At 40.0% G+C, this 14,504-nt stretch overlaps 1 protein-coding gene across 1 annotated transcript in view; it reads right to left on the bottom strand.

Moving 5' to 3' along the window:
* Positions 1–1,694: 1,694 nt before the first annotated feature.
* Positions 1,695–14,504, bottom strand: part of LOC117522089 (vasoactive intestinal polypeptide receptor-like) — a 105,869-nt gene continuing 93,059 nt past the window's right edge. The window contains exons 9-13 of the mRNA XM_034183466.1: positions 12,202–12,265; positions 12,040–12,131; positions 7,639–7,768; positions 6,247–6,288; positions 1,695–2,761 (exon numbers count right to left, since the gene is read on the bottom strand). Of these exons, the coding sequence (XP_034039357.1) occupies positions 2,585–2,761; positions 6,247–6,288; positions 7,639–7,768; positions 12,040–12,131; positions 12,202–12,265 (505 nt within the window). The 3' untranslated portion in view covers positions 1,695–2,584. The remainder of the gene's footprint in view (positions 2,762–6,246; positions 6,289–7,638; positions 7,769–12,039; positions 12,132–12,201; positions 12,266–14,504) is intronic.

Below are 14,504 nucleotides of genomic sequence, written 5' to 3'. Positions count from 1 at the left end.
TAATGGTAACAGTCCAGCACTCCCATTCACGTTACAGCTCTAGCTTCTTAACACAGGCTGTTAGGTTATGTGGCTTCACTTGTGTATTGCACTCTTAACAAAACATGTTGCTTCTGAGAGGATGCAGCTCTTCATGTATTGTGCAACTTCAGATGTTGTCTTGTTTTCTTCTAGTTCACCTCAGGTCATGCAGAGGGCATTGCTTTTTCTCCCTGACATGTTCTGTGGCAGGTTAATTATAAAAGACTGGGTTAATGTTGCTCTGAGTGTTTAGTTTGACATCAGCAAAATGTAACATTAAATGTGTTTGCCTTTATGTCAATGTGACATTGGTCGGTAAGCAAACATTAAGCCTGGCAGTGCTGTTGAACCCTTATACAATGCAGGTTCTTTCCTGACAGCATGTCTACATGACAAGTATGATTAAGGACCCTAGCTTACAAACAAGCCAATCAGCATCTCAGCAACTTGACACAAATAATCAGAGGCAGAAATGAACCACAGCCGCCATGAGACTGGTTAGTCCTATAGTCACAACAGCCCATATGCGTTCAAACCTTAAAAGATGGTTTGAAACATCTACAAAACCATATTACAAACTCTAATCACACACCCCAAATTTTAGTAGAAAAATTCACTCTCTCCATGTCTATAGACGTGTGTGGCACAAGCATTTTCAGTCTGAGTTAAGTGAACAGTTTTTATCTTACTTTTAAAAGTGCTGCAGGTGATCTCAGTGAATAATCTCCTGTGGTTTGTATCCTTCCTTTCATACAGGAATTTGAGGTCTGTCTCAAAGGCCAGCTGTGCTTTACATGCATGCATGAACAGAATTTTGTGGTACTTTATGAGAAGGGTTACCACTGTGTTTTCCACTGGACCCCCCTTCTCCCCAAACAGTAGATAGAGAAGGAAGAAGTAATCTGTTATGATTTATGGGGTTAAAAGTCATCCCCAGTCATATTACAATATTGTTAGCAATTAAGTCTCTACTCACAATTCAACAGTTTTGCTGTTTGCAAGAAATGCTTTTTTTTTTTTTTTAATTACTTCAAAAAGTAATGAATGAGAGACACTGGAGTAGCCAAGTGGGAGTTAAAAAAAATCCACCATATTGCTAGCAACCTATTTTGCCATTGTCATTAGTGGTACAACATCTGTTGAAATATAGCAAACCTGGGGGGGGGGGGGGTTGTTAGTGTCCTCCAGGCCCCTGTACTGTCACCTATCACCTATGTGCAGTAGTTTATCACAGTCATGTTTATGAGTTGTAAAAGTAACATGCATGTATGTAAGGTTGGCAGTGAGCTTGGTCACAAGTCATTGTAACAATGTAACAATTTACGGGGCTAAAGCCTCATTTATGGTGCTACAACTTTATAAATCCATGGTCACGCAATGATGGAATAGTAGGGAGCGCGATGTGGAGAACAAGGCGGGACCTTCTTTCCACCTGCACCGCCACTGTTCCTGTTTTTTTTTTTTTGTTTCTTTTTCTGAAACAATTTGTTCCTCAACAAGCTCCACTTCTTTATACAATCATCAACCTCCAAACCAACATTATGTGGAGTTTCCCTCCATGAATTGCTGGTCATTTGAGCGTCTTTGCATTTTTTTTTCAACTCCGTGTTGTAAAGTTGGTCATATTTGCAAACTTATCTGTCAAACATTCCTCTATTTGATCCATAATCGAAATGTAATCAGCGTGCAGACTGTAAAAACTTTTAAATATGACAGGAGAGGAAGGAGTGAAACTGCAAAAATGACCAATCAGAGCCCTTGCAATCTCCGTCATTTTGTGTAGTTTAAATGTATTGTTTAAAATTTTGGGAGGTGCACGTCAGGCTATGGAGAGGGGCTCAGAGAGGGTATGCAGCGACACATATGGCAGAGAGACAGAGAAGCATAAATCAGGCTTAAGCATTTCTCCCTCATATGTGTGTGGGTGAAACACATAAATGTGTGTGTAATACTCAATATCTGGCAGAGGATATCAGGAAGTAAAACTACTGTGTAGTTACAGAGCTTTCACCACATCCTATACTGTCTCCTTTTTCTATTAAAAATATCTTTGTATTAACAATAAGTTAACCATCTTTTTTCCCCTCAGAAATGCTGAGTCACAACTGGCAGCCATGTTTGTAGTGCAATAAAAGTCATTCTCATCAATGTCTCAGAGTCTGAGAGAGTCTCTGGCTCTTTTCTGTCACTATATATTGTTAAAATCAACACAGCCCAAGTTGAATTATATGTGTACAAAAGAGACAAAACAACCACAGATTCTGTCATTAAATGCATCTGGTTGTTGTCATTCAGGACTGAATGCATCTTTTACTGTGGCCCCCTGTTTACTTGACGATGGATCCTCCTGCCAGTGTGACAACCATTGATCCATGTGGTATTGTTGGCTAATAAAATTTAAATACTTACTTTTACGATATTTGGCGACATATACATGTTTGCTGAAAAATATGTACAAGGCCTTTAAATTAAATTGAAAATACTGAGCTCCACCAAATAGCACAATGAAGCCATGTTTTTAAGATAGATAAATACAAAGAGGCAAGTTTTCTCCAGATGGCATTCAGACGTCAGTGAAGAGCTCATGAGAAGCAGATGCTCTGTGTGTAGTCGGGCTACTTTTGGTCAACATGGAGGTCTGAGTGTTGACACCGTTACTGCCTGTGGAGGGCTGATGGTACTTAGTGGCTGCACCCAGGAACCGTTGCAACATCCACTTACGCTTAATCTCCCCTTGCACCTGCAGCAAAGACAAAGGGGTAGACAAACAGGATGAAAAGGTAAAGAGTTAAGACAGTATGGCAGAGGAAAAAAGATTTACAGACATAAAAGCCGAGCAGACTTCTTAAAGTGGATATATTGTGCAAAACTGTTTTGAATCAACCTTTGTCAGTTACAGTACATATGGCTGGGGTTTCATGTTAAAGTACCGCAATTCTGTCTTAAGTAGAAACTACTCTGAATAATCAAATGCAGGCCTGAAACAGTTTATATTGTAGTAGACTAATTAAAAATAAAAAGACAACATTATCTTAAGTGTCTGTGAGGTTAATATGCTACCATATTAGGTCGCTAATATGATGTAGAACAGCCATTTCATGACTTTTTTTTTATACAGGTCAAAAGACTCAATCTCATCAACTCTGAATTCTGGGGAATGTTAGGGAAGCGTATGGACACTGATGTCAGCGAGCATGTTAGCACTTTGTCTGTTAAGGTGCTTGACACTTGCATGCATTTTGGCTCCACACTCTCTCGCACTTCATCGTGCCAGTGCCACCCGCTATTCCCAGCTGGATGCTGCACTTTGTGCCGTTGGACGCTGCGTATATAAAATAATTATTTCATAAAGGATTCATCGTTTTCTCTGAGTATGGCTATTGAAAACGCATCTAATCACTTCCGGAATCACAGAGGACCGTTTCAGCTGCAGCTTTTTTTTCCTCTCTCTCTCTCTCTCTCTCTCTCTCTCTCTCTCTCTCTCTCTCTCTCTCTCTCTCTCTCTCTCTCTCTCATGCGCTTCATGAGGTGGAGAACGCATTTGGAAGTCTAAAAGGTAATTATTTGTAATATTTATATTGTAATGGCTTGGTGAAACAGTTGCATGTTCATTCCTTCTTATGAGTTGCTGTAAAAGTATGTTTATGATAGATTTAACATCTCGTTATCGTTCAGATGAGCTGCGCTGGGATGCTTTGTGCTGACGCAATCACTCGCACTCACACACAGTACTTTTTAATTGTTTGTGCAATGTTCAAGTGAAGTTCACGTAATTAATGCGTGATAGAGATTTTGAACAAAATTCAAAATTTTCTTTGCGCATTTGCAGGAAGCTGCGCACAGTTTAAAATGGTTTAAAACAGTCTGCAATAAGTTTACTCATGCACGGCAGAGTGTGTGCAAGTGTGCGGATGAAATTTGTGTAAGTATCAAGCAACCCTGTCTCTATTGGTTTGTGATATTGTGACGAAAAGTGCCTCATTTTCATCACGGCAGCATGACTTCATTCTAATTCATTCCGTGATGGCTGCACAAAAAAGTGGTGGTGGTGGGGGGGGGGGGGGTAGCGTTCGGAATAGTGAGTTAAAACAACCCCCATCACAAAAATTTGACTCATTTTGTCACGGGAGCATGAAAAAAAAAACACGTAAGACTGGGCTGGTATCAAGACACCTTTAGTTCGCTATTTGAAGGTGGAGAGGTCATTCAGGCATGTCCAGTTGGGAGGAGGCCTTGTGGAAGACCCAGGACACACTGGATGAGGATAGGGAAGTGTGGTTTGAGGTGCTTGGTCTACTGTCCCCTCAACCCAGACCCAGATAAGCAGCAGAGCATGAATGAATGATGACTTGTCTACACCATTTAGATGTTTTTTGAGCCATCGTTCATTGAAACCACTGGACTCTATATGTACGAGGTCTATTAGAAAAGTATCCGACCTTATTATTTTTTTCAAAAACCATATGGATTTGAATCACATGTGATTACATCAGACATGCTTGAACCCTCGTGGGCATGCAAGAGTTTTTTCACGCCTGTCGGTTACGTCATTCGCCTGTGGGCAGTCTTTGACTGAGGAGTGACCCACCCTCTCGTCGATTTTTTCATTGTTTAGGAATGGCTCAGAGACTGCTGCTTTGTTTGATCAAAAATTTTTCAAAACTGTAAGGCACAACTGAATGAACACCATTCGATAAATTCAGCTGGTTTTCGGTAAAAATTTTAACGGCTGATGAGAGATTTTGGTGTGTAAGTGTCGCTTTAAGGACGGCCCACTGCGCCTGATGGTGATCTGCGCTCCGAGGCGGCGGCGTCTCGCTGTTTCAAGCTGAAAACCTCCACATTTCAGGCTCTGTTCACCCAGGTCGTCGTCAGAGAACAGAGAAGTTTCAGAAGAAGTCGGCATGAGGAGTTTATGCAGACATTCCACTGTTAAAGGAGATTTTGTAATGAAAGAACGTGCAAGCAGATTCACATTTCGGGCCGGACCCGACCGCGGGGGGTCGCGACAGGAAAAACACCTCTGTTGGAAACCTTAATGGACAAGTTGGAACATGTCCAAGCTGTTAAACAATTTCTCAGATACTCACTTGTTGAAAGCCATCAAAAGCCGCCTGAATTTTACAAATGGTTTTCAACACGGAGGTGTTTTTCCTGTCGCGGTGTGGACGGATTTGCGTCGTCGTCACGGAACCGACTCGGCGAATTTGCCCGCACGTTCTTTCATTACAAAATCTCCTTTAACAGTGGAATGTCCACATAAACTCCTCATGCCGACTTCTTCTGAAACTTCTCTGTTCTCTGACGACGTCCTGGGTGAACAGAGCCTTAAATTAGGAAGTTTTCAGCTCGAAACAGCCAGACGGACGACACCTCCGACCGCGCCGCGCCGATTCGCTTTGTGAGCTGTCCTTAAAGCGAAAGAAACTCCACAACCTCTCATCAGCCGTTAAACTTTTCACCGAAAACCAGCAGAATTTCTCGAATAGTGTCCACTCAGATATCCCTCACAGGCCCTGAAAAAATTTTGATAAAGCAACGCGCGCCGTCTCCAGCAGCGTCTCAGACAAAGGATTTCAGCCGAGAGGGCTGGACCAGTGCTCACTCAAAGCCTGCCCACAGGCGAATGACGTCACTGACGCGTGAAAAAACTCACGCATGCGCATGAGGGTTCAAGCATGTCTGGTGTAATCGCACGTGATTCAAATCCATATAGTTTTTTTTTTTTTTATAAAACTGCCGGTTAGTTTTCTAATAAACCTTGTATATAGTTGCTTAGCTGCAACATTTCTGTCTTTGAATGTTTGACAGTTCTTTGTTGTGCTTTGTTTTATTTATTTTGTTAGCAGTAGACCAGCCAAAGCAGATGATCACCACACTGAGTCTGGTCTGATTAAGATTTCTTCCTGTTTTTAATAAATAAATGAATAAAAATCCCGAGGGAGTTTTTTCTTAAACTGCTGCCAATGAGCAGTTGCTGCCAATGAGTTGTTCATTAGACCTTATTCCCTTTGGCAACTTACAGTCTTTGGCACAGTTTAGACAAACTGAATAGAAAACAAATGAATATTTGCGGTAATTTTAAGCTTTATTTATTTTTAATTACCGCTCATGCCCACCTGCAGTACTTTCAGTGCCCAACAGGGGGCCATGGGCCTATACTTCTGGAGTCACTCACACAGAATATAAACCCTTTATGGAGCTGTTTTGAAGGATTTTTCTTACCTCTCCATTCAGAAAACAGTACAGAACTGCAACGACAGAACCCTGAAGAAGAGACAAACAACAACATAAAATATGCTGTGGTTGTAGAGAAATACTAAACTGATACTGTGCTACAGCTGCGGCAACACTCAAAATATTTGTGTATGAATAATGGCGGTAATGTTATGGCCAACGTCAGCCTCAGACAAGAGATTCATCATGGTGAGCTCTGGGAAAATTTCCCGGGAGATATCGGAGTTAAAATGGTTATAAATAAGAATACTTTGGACTCTTAAGTGTTTATATTCAATTTAATAGTCAGTAAATCAGAGACAGCTGGACAACATTATTCAACCCTACAAACTTAGACAAACTAATCACAGGATGACAACAAACTAGTTAGAGTGTGGCTGAATTTTATTGACTGTTTCTGTGTTTGTAAAATATACTTTAATAGGAATACTTTTAATACAGAAGGTGACTTCACCCTCAGACGTAGCTGGATTTCTCAGTGTTATTCATGTTGACTCATGACAGAGTCACACAGTTGGTGCAGGTTTGTTTTCTGTTCGACTGTTTTCCCACACGTGGTCTCTCCCAATGACATATGACTGTGGAGACCATAACCGTACACTGAACTCACATCACTCTGAACTTTGTTGGGATCATTGATATAAATAAATACGAGTTGCTGCTTTGGCCTCACTCAGATGCATCAATACGGCTGTCATCTTAGAACAGATGCCGTAATACAAGAGAAGATTTATTATGATAAGAACACAAACTGAAATAAAGTCAGACGCCTGACCAGGCATTTTATTATTTGCTCCGTCATGCCTCAGTATTGTCATGTTTATATGTCATGTTCAGGGTTGGGTAGGATTACTTTGAAATGTAATCCAAAAGTAATCAGATTACATGTAATCCAAATGTATGTACTTACATACATGTAATCCACATGTATTCTTTCAAAGTAATCCTACCCAACCTTGGTCATGTTTATACTGTAGTTCAGCAAATCTAGATAGTGATTTTGATCTGATGGGAGAAAAAAAAAAGTATTTTTAGACAGGGATGGCTTACCAGAGTGGACTAAAATATGTTTTTTTTTTTTTTTTTTTTTTTTTTTGCTTTAACTGAAATTAAAGAAGACTGTGTGACCTTGGTAGAAGAATGCGCACTACCCAATGCCCTTCTGGTTATTCTTTAATGTTTATTCACAGTCTATGACTGGACCAGTTATTATACATTCACTTGTCTTCTAAAATCTGATGTTGGGTCTGATCAAGGACCAAATGCTTTCACCTTGTCACTGGCACATGATTGGCTGACTACATATTTGTATAAAGAAGCAGGTATGAAGTGGCATCTGCATGCAAATCCAAAAAGGCCTAAATGTATGCTTGTAAGTACCTGAAATGAACCCAGAATAAGATCGAAGACCATCCTCACTTGGGAGTAGACATCTTCAGGGATGAAGGCAAAAATTATGTAGTTAATCCCAAAGAGAGGTATCAGCAACAATGTAGACTTAGCCAGCCTCCTAAAGTAAATAAAAATCACATAAAACAGAGTAAAAGGGCTTTGCACCCCCCCCCCACCCCCCAAAAAATTATATTCACCAAATGTCTTTTGCAACAACAGGTGGTTAGTAGTGGTAGACCAATTAACTGTCCATCTGATTATTGGATTGATTACATGCATGTTGAGATAATTGGCCTTGGCTAATGTCTGCTCTCTTTAAGATAATTTAAGCAAAATCGGCAAGTGAGCTTGTAGGTCCCTCTCGTGCTAATTTACTTGTAAATGGGTGTCATAAAAACAGTGGGAATGGGTGTTTGGAAACAGTGAGAAGTATGACAATGCTGGATGTAAAACTGGTTAGACTTGAATTGAGCCATTTCAGACATGAATAAATTGGTAAAAAATATTCATTTAAGTACAGCTATTTTGTGGCTCATTTCTTATTATTATTCATTTATTACATTGCATCCAATATAGGCCCTGAGGCCCACTGGTGTCTCTGCTTATCTCGGATTCTGTAGCATGAAGTGACTGTGAAAGCAATCTGGAATGAATCTGGCTTGAGCTGGATTGCAAACCCCGGTCTAGACAGGGTCTATGACTTTCCCTGGATGGGATGCCAGTCCAACACCGGTTACTTCCACAACTAAGGCCAGTACCCATTTACAGCTGGGTCGAGTGAGACAATGCAAATAAAGTGTCTTCATCAGACACTTTTTTTTTTGCCTTCTTGCTCTCAGTCGGGACGGTCGCATTTTTCTCTCCTCCTCCCTCGCTAACTTTCCTGCTATTGTAGCGTGTTTTGTCTGTGAGGCTGCCAGCTCTGCTCCACTGGAAAACGGCAAAATGGATCTGATCAAGTGGTCTCTGAATGCAATTGACACTATTTTTTCCACAAGACACTCGGGAGCGGAGGACCCGACCTGTCCTGCCGGGACACATGTGGTGGGTTACGTGATGGACAGCTGGCGGAGGTGGCAAGTCATGTGCCTGTACACCCTGTCTGTGGAGTACGTTGAAGATGTTTACTTATTTGGAGCTGTGGTGACCGGGTTTCTGCTGTGTGGGGCGGCCATAGCACTGGTTTACTGGAAAATTAAGAAGGTGGAGGCGGCATTAATTGGCCTGTCCAGGCTGCCCCACATGATTGATTCGATTGGAAGGGCAGTGTCAGCTCAGTCGGCGGGTGTCAACCGCACGTTGGAATCCATCTTGGGGAGAATGGCTGCACTGGAAAACCGCTTTGATCGTCAGTAAGACCACATCTCCTCTATTCAGATGTATTTGGGAGCCACTCTGAAGTTTCAGACTGTGGAATCTGCCAGGCGTCTGTTAATCTGGATATCTATTTGGTTTCCAAACACCAGCTGTCCTTCAAGGCCGCTGGGATAAAATCCTCCCCCCGAGGAACACTCCTGATAGCCTCGCTCCTCATCTCCCCCGCCTCTTCGTCTCCCCCCCTCCCTCCCTCCCTTCCCAGTCCTGAGATGTTGACTGTGTGGACTGATTCAGGACTGGGATCCCCTCAGGATGGACAGATAAGGCCTGTCGATGGTGCCACGGGCGGCCTTCCGGGCTGTCTGTCTGGACACTGGACACATCCAAGTCTCGGCTGTCGTCTGTCGTCTGTTGTGATTTGTTTTTTGCTACAACTGTTTTTCTGTGCTATGGGTTTGTTTAGCTCTCCAGTGCTGCTGCGTGAGTTCAATACAGCAGCAATGGAGGTTTTTCTTTTCCCACTTCTTTCCTTGTGTGTGCTTTTATATGTGTTCCTGTACCAGACTGGCTTATGTGTGTTGTTGTTTGTTAAGTGTGTCATGAGGCCGGTCAAGGTTTGCTCAGCCCTGCTCATGACCTAGGGCAGGGATATTCATCTGGAGCTGGTCCCCGGGTGCCAAAAAGGCGACCTCTGCTCCTAACTGGCAATTAGGATGTGTAAAAATGCAGTAAACACATTTCATTGTGCAGGGAACATGTTCCTATGTGCATATGACAATAAACTCCATTTGAATCCTTGAATCCTTATCCAAGAACACAGATTAGAGAGACTGGGAACCAAACCCAGGCCAACACATTTGTCGCCCAAATACTTATCCAACAAAGCTAAATTCTCTGCATGTACTGCATCCCATGCAAGAAAAAAAACCAAACAACAAACAAACAAACAAATCAAATACAAAAATAAGAAAAATACTATATTGGCAATTTGCCACTCTTTTCTCTAAAAACCCCATATTGGTTAATGAAGAACCCTTATATCAGTCAACCACTAGTGGTTGGTGCCCCTAGCACCTCTAACCACTTAATGGGGTGCTAAATACACTCTTTGTTTTCTTGGTCCACTGTCAATGTCACTTTAAGGATATCTGGTCATTGCTTGGACCTTCGGTATTGAATGTTGTTAATTTACTGCTTACCACTGGCATTGCTCCTTCTTGCTTTAACAATGCCAGAATAAATCCACTTCTTAAGAGACCCGGAGTTTGAACCCAGACATATTGGCAAATTACAGACCTGTTCCTAAATTAACATTTTTAATCAAAAATACCAAAGATAGTGGTCTCTTATCAAATTCTTGCATATTTGTCAGAATGAAATGGACCCACATGGTCTACTTTTATGGTGCAACACTCTAAGGAAACTGCCTTTGCTAAAGTGGCAAACAACAATCTGCTACGGATGTAAGCACCACTACATTGTTTATATGAGTCTTGTGATCATTCTGTACTGTTGGACAGAAAATCTGGACTGAAAATCATTTTGATATTTCTGGTCAAGTACTGTCATGGCTGAGGTCTTACCTGTCAAATCAGTCACACTGTGCTTTTTTAAAATAATGATTCCACATCAGAATTTTATGTAATACAGTATGGGTTTCCTCAGGGGTCACTTCTAAGTCCACTTTTTATTTTCTCTTTATGGGGAATCTCTTTGGTCAGATTATGCATAATCATGTGGTTGTGATTGATGATAGATGGATTTGCCTGTTGCAGGTAATGTAGCTCATATTGCACAACTGGAGACTTGTTCGGATGCAGTGAGAAGTCTGATATATTGTTATTGGACTCAGAGACATTTAAATAAACTTTTAACCCTGTTCCTTGTGTGACATTAAAAAAAGATCATTCTTTGTATTTTGGCCTGTGTATTAGGGAGGTGACTACAAATGCCTTTTTTCCACTTGTGTAACTTGCAATGACTAGACAGATTCTGTGTGTGTGTGTGTGTGTGTGTGTGTGTGTGTGTGTGTGCATGTGGGGGGGGGTGGGGGGGGTGGCAAAGACTGACTCATGCTTTAACATGTAGTCACACTGTGACAGATTTACTAGATGGATTAGAACATATTTAAATAATTTGTCCAGTGGCCTAATGAACTGGTCCACAGTTGATATGTGGCTCTGATGGAATGAGTGGACAAACACTGACCGTGAGTGCGCAGTGCTTCCGGACATGAACAGAAGATGAACAGATAATGCATGACATGACAAAAACTGGCACAAACATATAACAAAATTTGGTTTGTGTTGCTCATATGTTTCCTCAATCCGTCGCAATGTGACAGCTGCTTTATTATCTTCAAAAACTGATAACCATAATGTTTTATTTTCCAGTTTACCTCATGGTATATGAATACAGCTGCAAGAGTTTTGACCACAATAAGAATATTTCCTCATGTTTTTCTGTTGTTAGCCTTCCTTCAGTGACCTTCTGTCCATGCAAATTTAGATTTGGTTGTTTTATTGCTAACACAGAAACTACTGAATGGCTATGCACTGTCTTATCTCATGAAACTTTGTGAGCTTTATGTCCTAGCATGAGCCCTGTGGTGCCAGGAGATTGGATTAGTGTGTGTTCTGAGGGTGAAGAAGTCAGCAGGTTGTACAGTCTTTGCTTATCATACTCCAATGTTGTGAAATAGTCTCTCTTGTCAAAATTTAACTGATGCATTTGGTTGAAGTGTTTCAGTCAATGCATTAAAACTCATTTGTTTTCATCTCTATATAATTAACAAATAGTCTTAGTTCTTTTCTTAATTCTACTTGTTGAATTAAGAAAGTGCTGAATTTGATGTTAAATTTTTGTCTCTGTTCTTTCCTGCTGTATGTTTCTCCTTTATTCTGTACATTTAGTGTTTAGAATGTTTTTATATTGTAAAGCCCTTTGGAATATCTGATTCAAAGCCTTCTATAAATACAGCATTATTATTATTATTATTAGTAGTAGTAATAATAGTAGTAGTAACACATAAGGAAAAGCTCGAAATTATACCATTGTGTACTTATGACCTACATGTACTGATTGGATTCCTTTCTTCCTATGTCTGGGCAGTTCATCTTCTGCAGCAAAATCCGGATTATACAGTTGAAGAGGAAAAAGTTTACCTGGCAAGAAAATGATGAACTGATAAATGTAATCTTATAACACAGAACAGAGTATGTTATTGTGACTCACAAGTATGGTTACTAAAATTGGTGCTTTGATGATCCACCAGACGCCATCAATTGTGTCCCAGCACCTGTTGGAAAAGATTCAGAGCAAACCCCTCACACAATGAAAACCCAGATAGAAAATAAACTTTGGCCATTTAATCCATATTTTTATCCACAATAAATACTTGGGCAGTGCTTTCACAGGGCCCTTTACACAATCTTATTCTTTAGATTTGTGAAATTTCATTTTCTTATTATTATTATTTACTGCAATTTTTACCAATATTCAATAAAATTAAATAAATACAAATTACACAAATTAGCACATGTAGTAAAGAATGCAAACATAAAATCCCTTATATTTTTATTGCAGGGGAGCGGTCACATTTTCACCAAAATTCCATTATTATTTTCAGTATCAGATGTTGTGGTCATATTACAGAATACAGATTAATTATTGGTGCAGCAGCTTGAGTTGTCAGTATAGATGAAATCATTCACAAAGGCATAACTGTACAACTGCAAGGTTAAAATTTTGAATAAAAATTGGGGGTAGCAGACTGACTTATTAAATATTAAAAGAAAGATTTATGTGCTAACCAACAAGCTGGTTGTAGCAATATCAGTGGGTCTGGAGCTTTTTAAAATACTATTCACATTAATTCTTATACTGATGTGGGCAAAAACAACTTCAACATTCCAAAAACTTACCCCACCACCAACCCCAAAAACTCACTAAAGTTTTCTGTCTTGTGACAAAAAATGAGTTTTTGTGAGACCACTCTGTTTAGTTCCACTCAGCGTGAACAACAAAATAGGCACCCGCAGCTTTAAGCTTTTTCCATGTGGCCAGACAGTGATGGAACAAGCTCATGGAAAAGTGAAAAAGTGGAAGACAAGCACTTACATATAATACTTAAAAGTTTTATTCCTGATGGATGAGCATGCCATATACTCCATTCAAAAACAACAGAAGGACTATGATCTTGAATGTTTGCTGGTTGTTTGGCCAATGAGAGCACATTTTATTGGGCACAACATCTCCATAGACAGAAGTCATTAACTCTGAAATTGAAGAATGATGTATTTTACAGAGAAAAGTCTGCTCTATGGTTACACAAACAAAAATGGTCTCATTTTATCAAAACAGATGAACAAACATCCCTTTTTTAATTAAACTTAAGTTTTATAGGCAAGATATCATCATCAATCATTTTTAACTTATTGGAAAATCAAAAAGGGACTTTCACATTATTTCTACAGAGGATTTTTTAAATTGTTTTATAAGTGAAGTGTACTTAGAGTGCAGAACACTGGTTCACCAAATGAATTATTGTGATATTTCATATAGTGTCCTGTCACATGCTCATGTTAGAAGCCTTCACATGGTCCTTTGTTTCAACTAAAGCCAGCTGTATAATACACAGTTATACAATACAAATGCTCAATACGCCAGGATCAAACACAAATGCACAGTGTATTGCAGAATTTAAGGACCAACTATGATAAGAATGTGCATCACGGTGAGTTCTGATCACATCATAGCAGTTTGATCACCTCCTGGTTTTACCTGAACTCATAATATATATTCTTACTGATCATTTTCTGAATCAGATTTTAAGTGGTTTGTACACCAACCCAAACTTACAACGCAACACCCAAAAATGTCAACTATTTTTGGCTCATAAACTGTGACAATGATTTTTTATTTCATTCTATAATGCAAATCTCCTAAGGCCAATAAAAGTTGATGCCATTTAATGTTTTCTAAAGCTTGTTCCACTTTTTGGCACATGAGTAGATTTTTTTTTTTTTTTTTTTTTTTTTGCTACTTAATCAAGTTGGAGTAGAATTCCACACACAATCCTTGCCAAATTTTCCATATTTCCTGTGGAATGATCTCCCCTGCAGAGATAAAACAGTTGGACTCTGTAGAGACATTCAAGTCCAGAGTAAAGACTCATCTATTCTCCCTCTTGTAGGGCTAGCATACTGGTGCAGTATGGAATTATGTTTCCTCTCCTTTTAAATCATGTTATTAACAACGGAACAGGTCTCAGCCTCACTATATCTAAATTGTGGGTTTGTTAAGGAAGCGCAGGGCTAGCTGCTGGTGACCACTTTACCAATGTCTCTGCAGAAGTATTCAAGAGCTGAAACTTGAGATTCTGCACCAAGACAGACAATTTGGACCTTAATAACTGACTCTCTATTTTTTCTTCATCTTTTGTAAAAACCTTGTAACCGCTAGAATGCTTGATGCAGTTTGTCATCCCTCTGAGTCGGGTCTGCTTTAGGTTTCTTCCTCATTATCATCATAGGGAG

This window comes from Thalassophryne amazonica, chromosome 12, assembly GCF_902500255.1.
Source record: "Thalassophryne amazonica chromosome 12, fThaAma1.1, whole genome shotgun sequence".
Taxonomy (NCBI): Eukaryota; Metazoa; Chordata; class Actinopteri; order Batrachoidiformes; family Batrachoididae; genus Thalassophryne; species Thalassophryne amazonica.
This window is presented reverse-complemented; position numbering and strand designations above follow the sequence as displayed.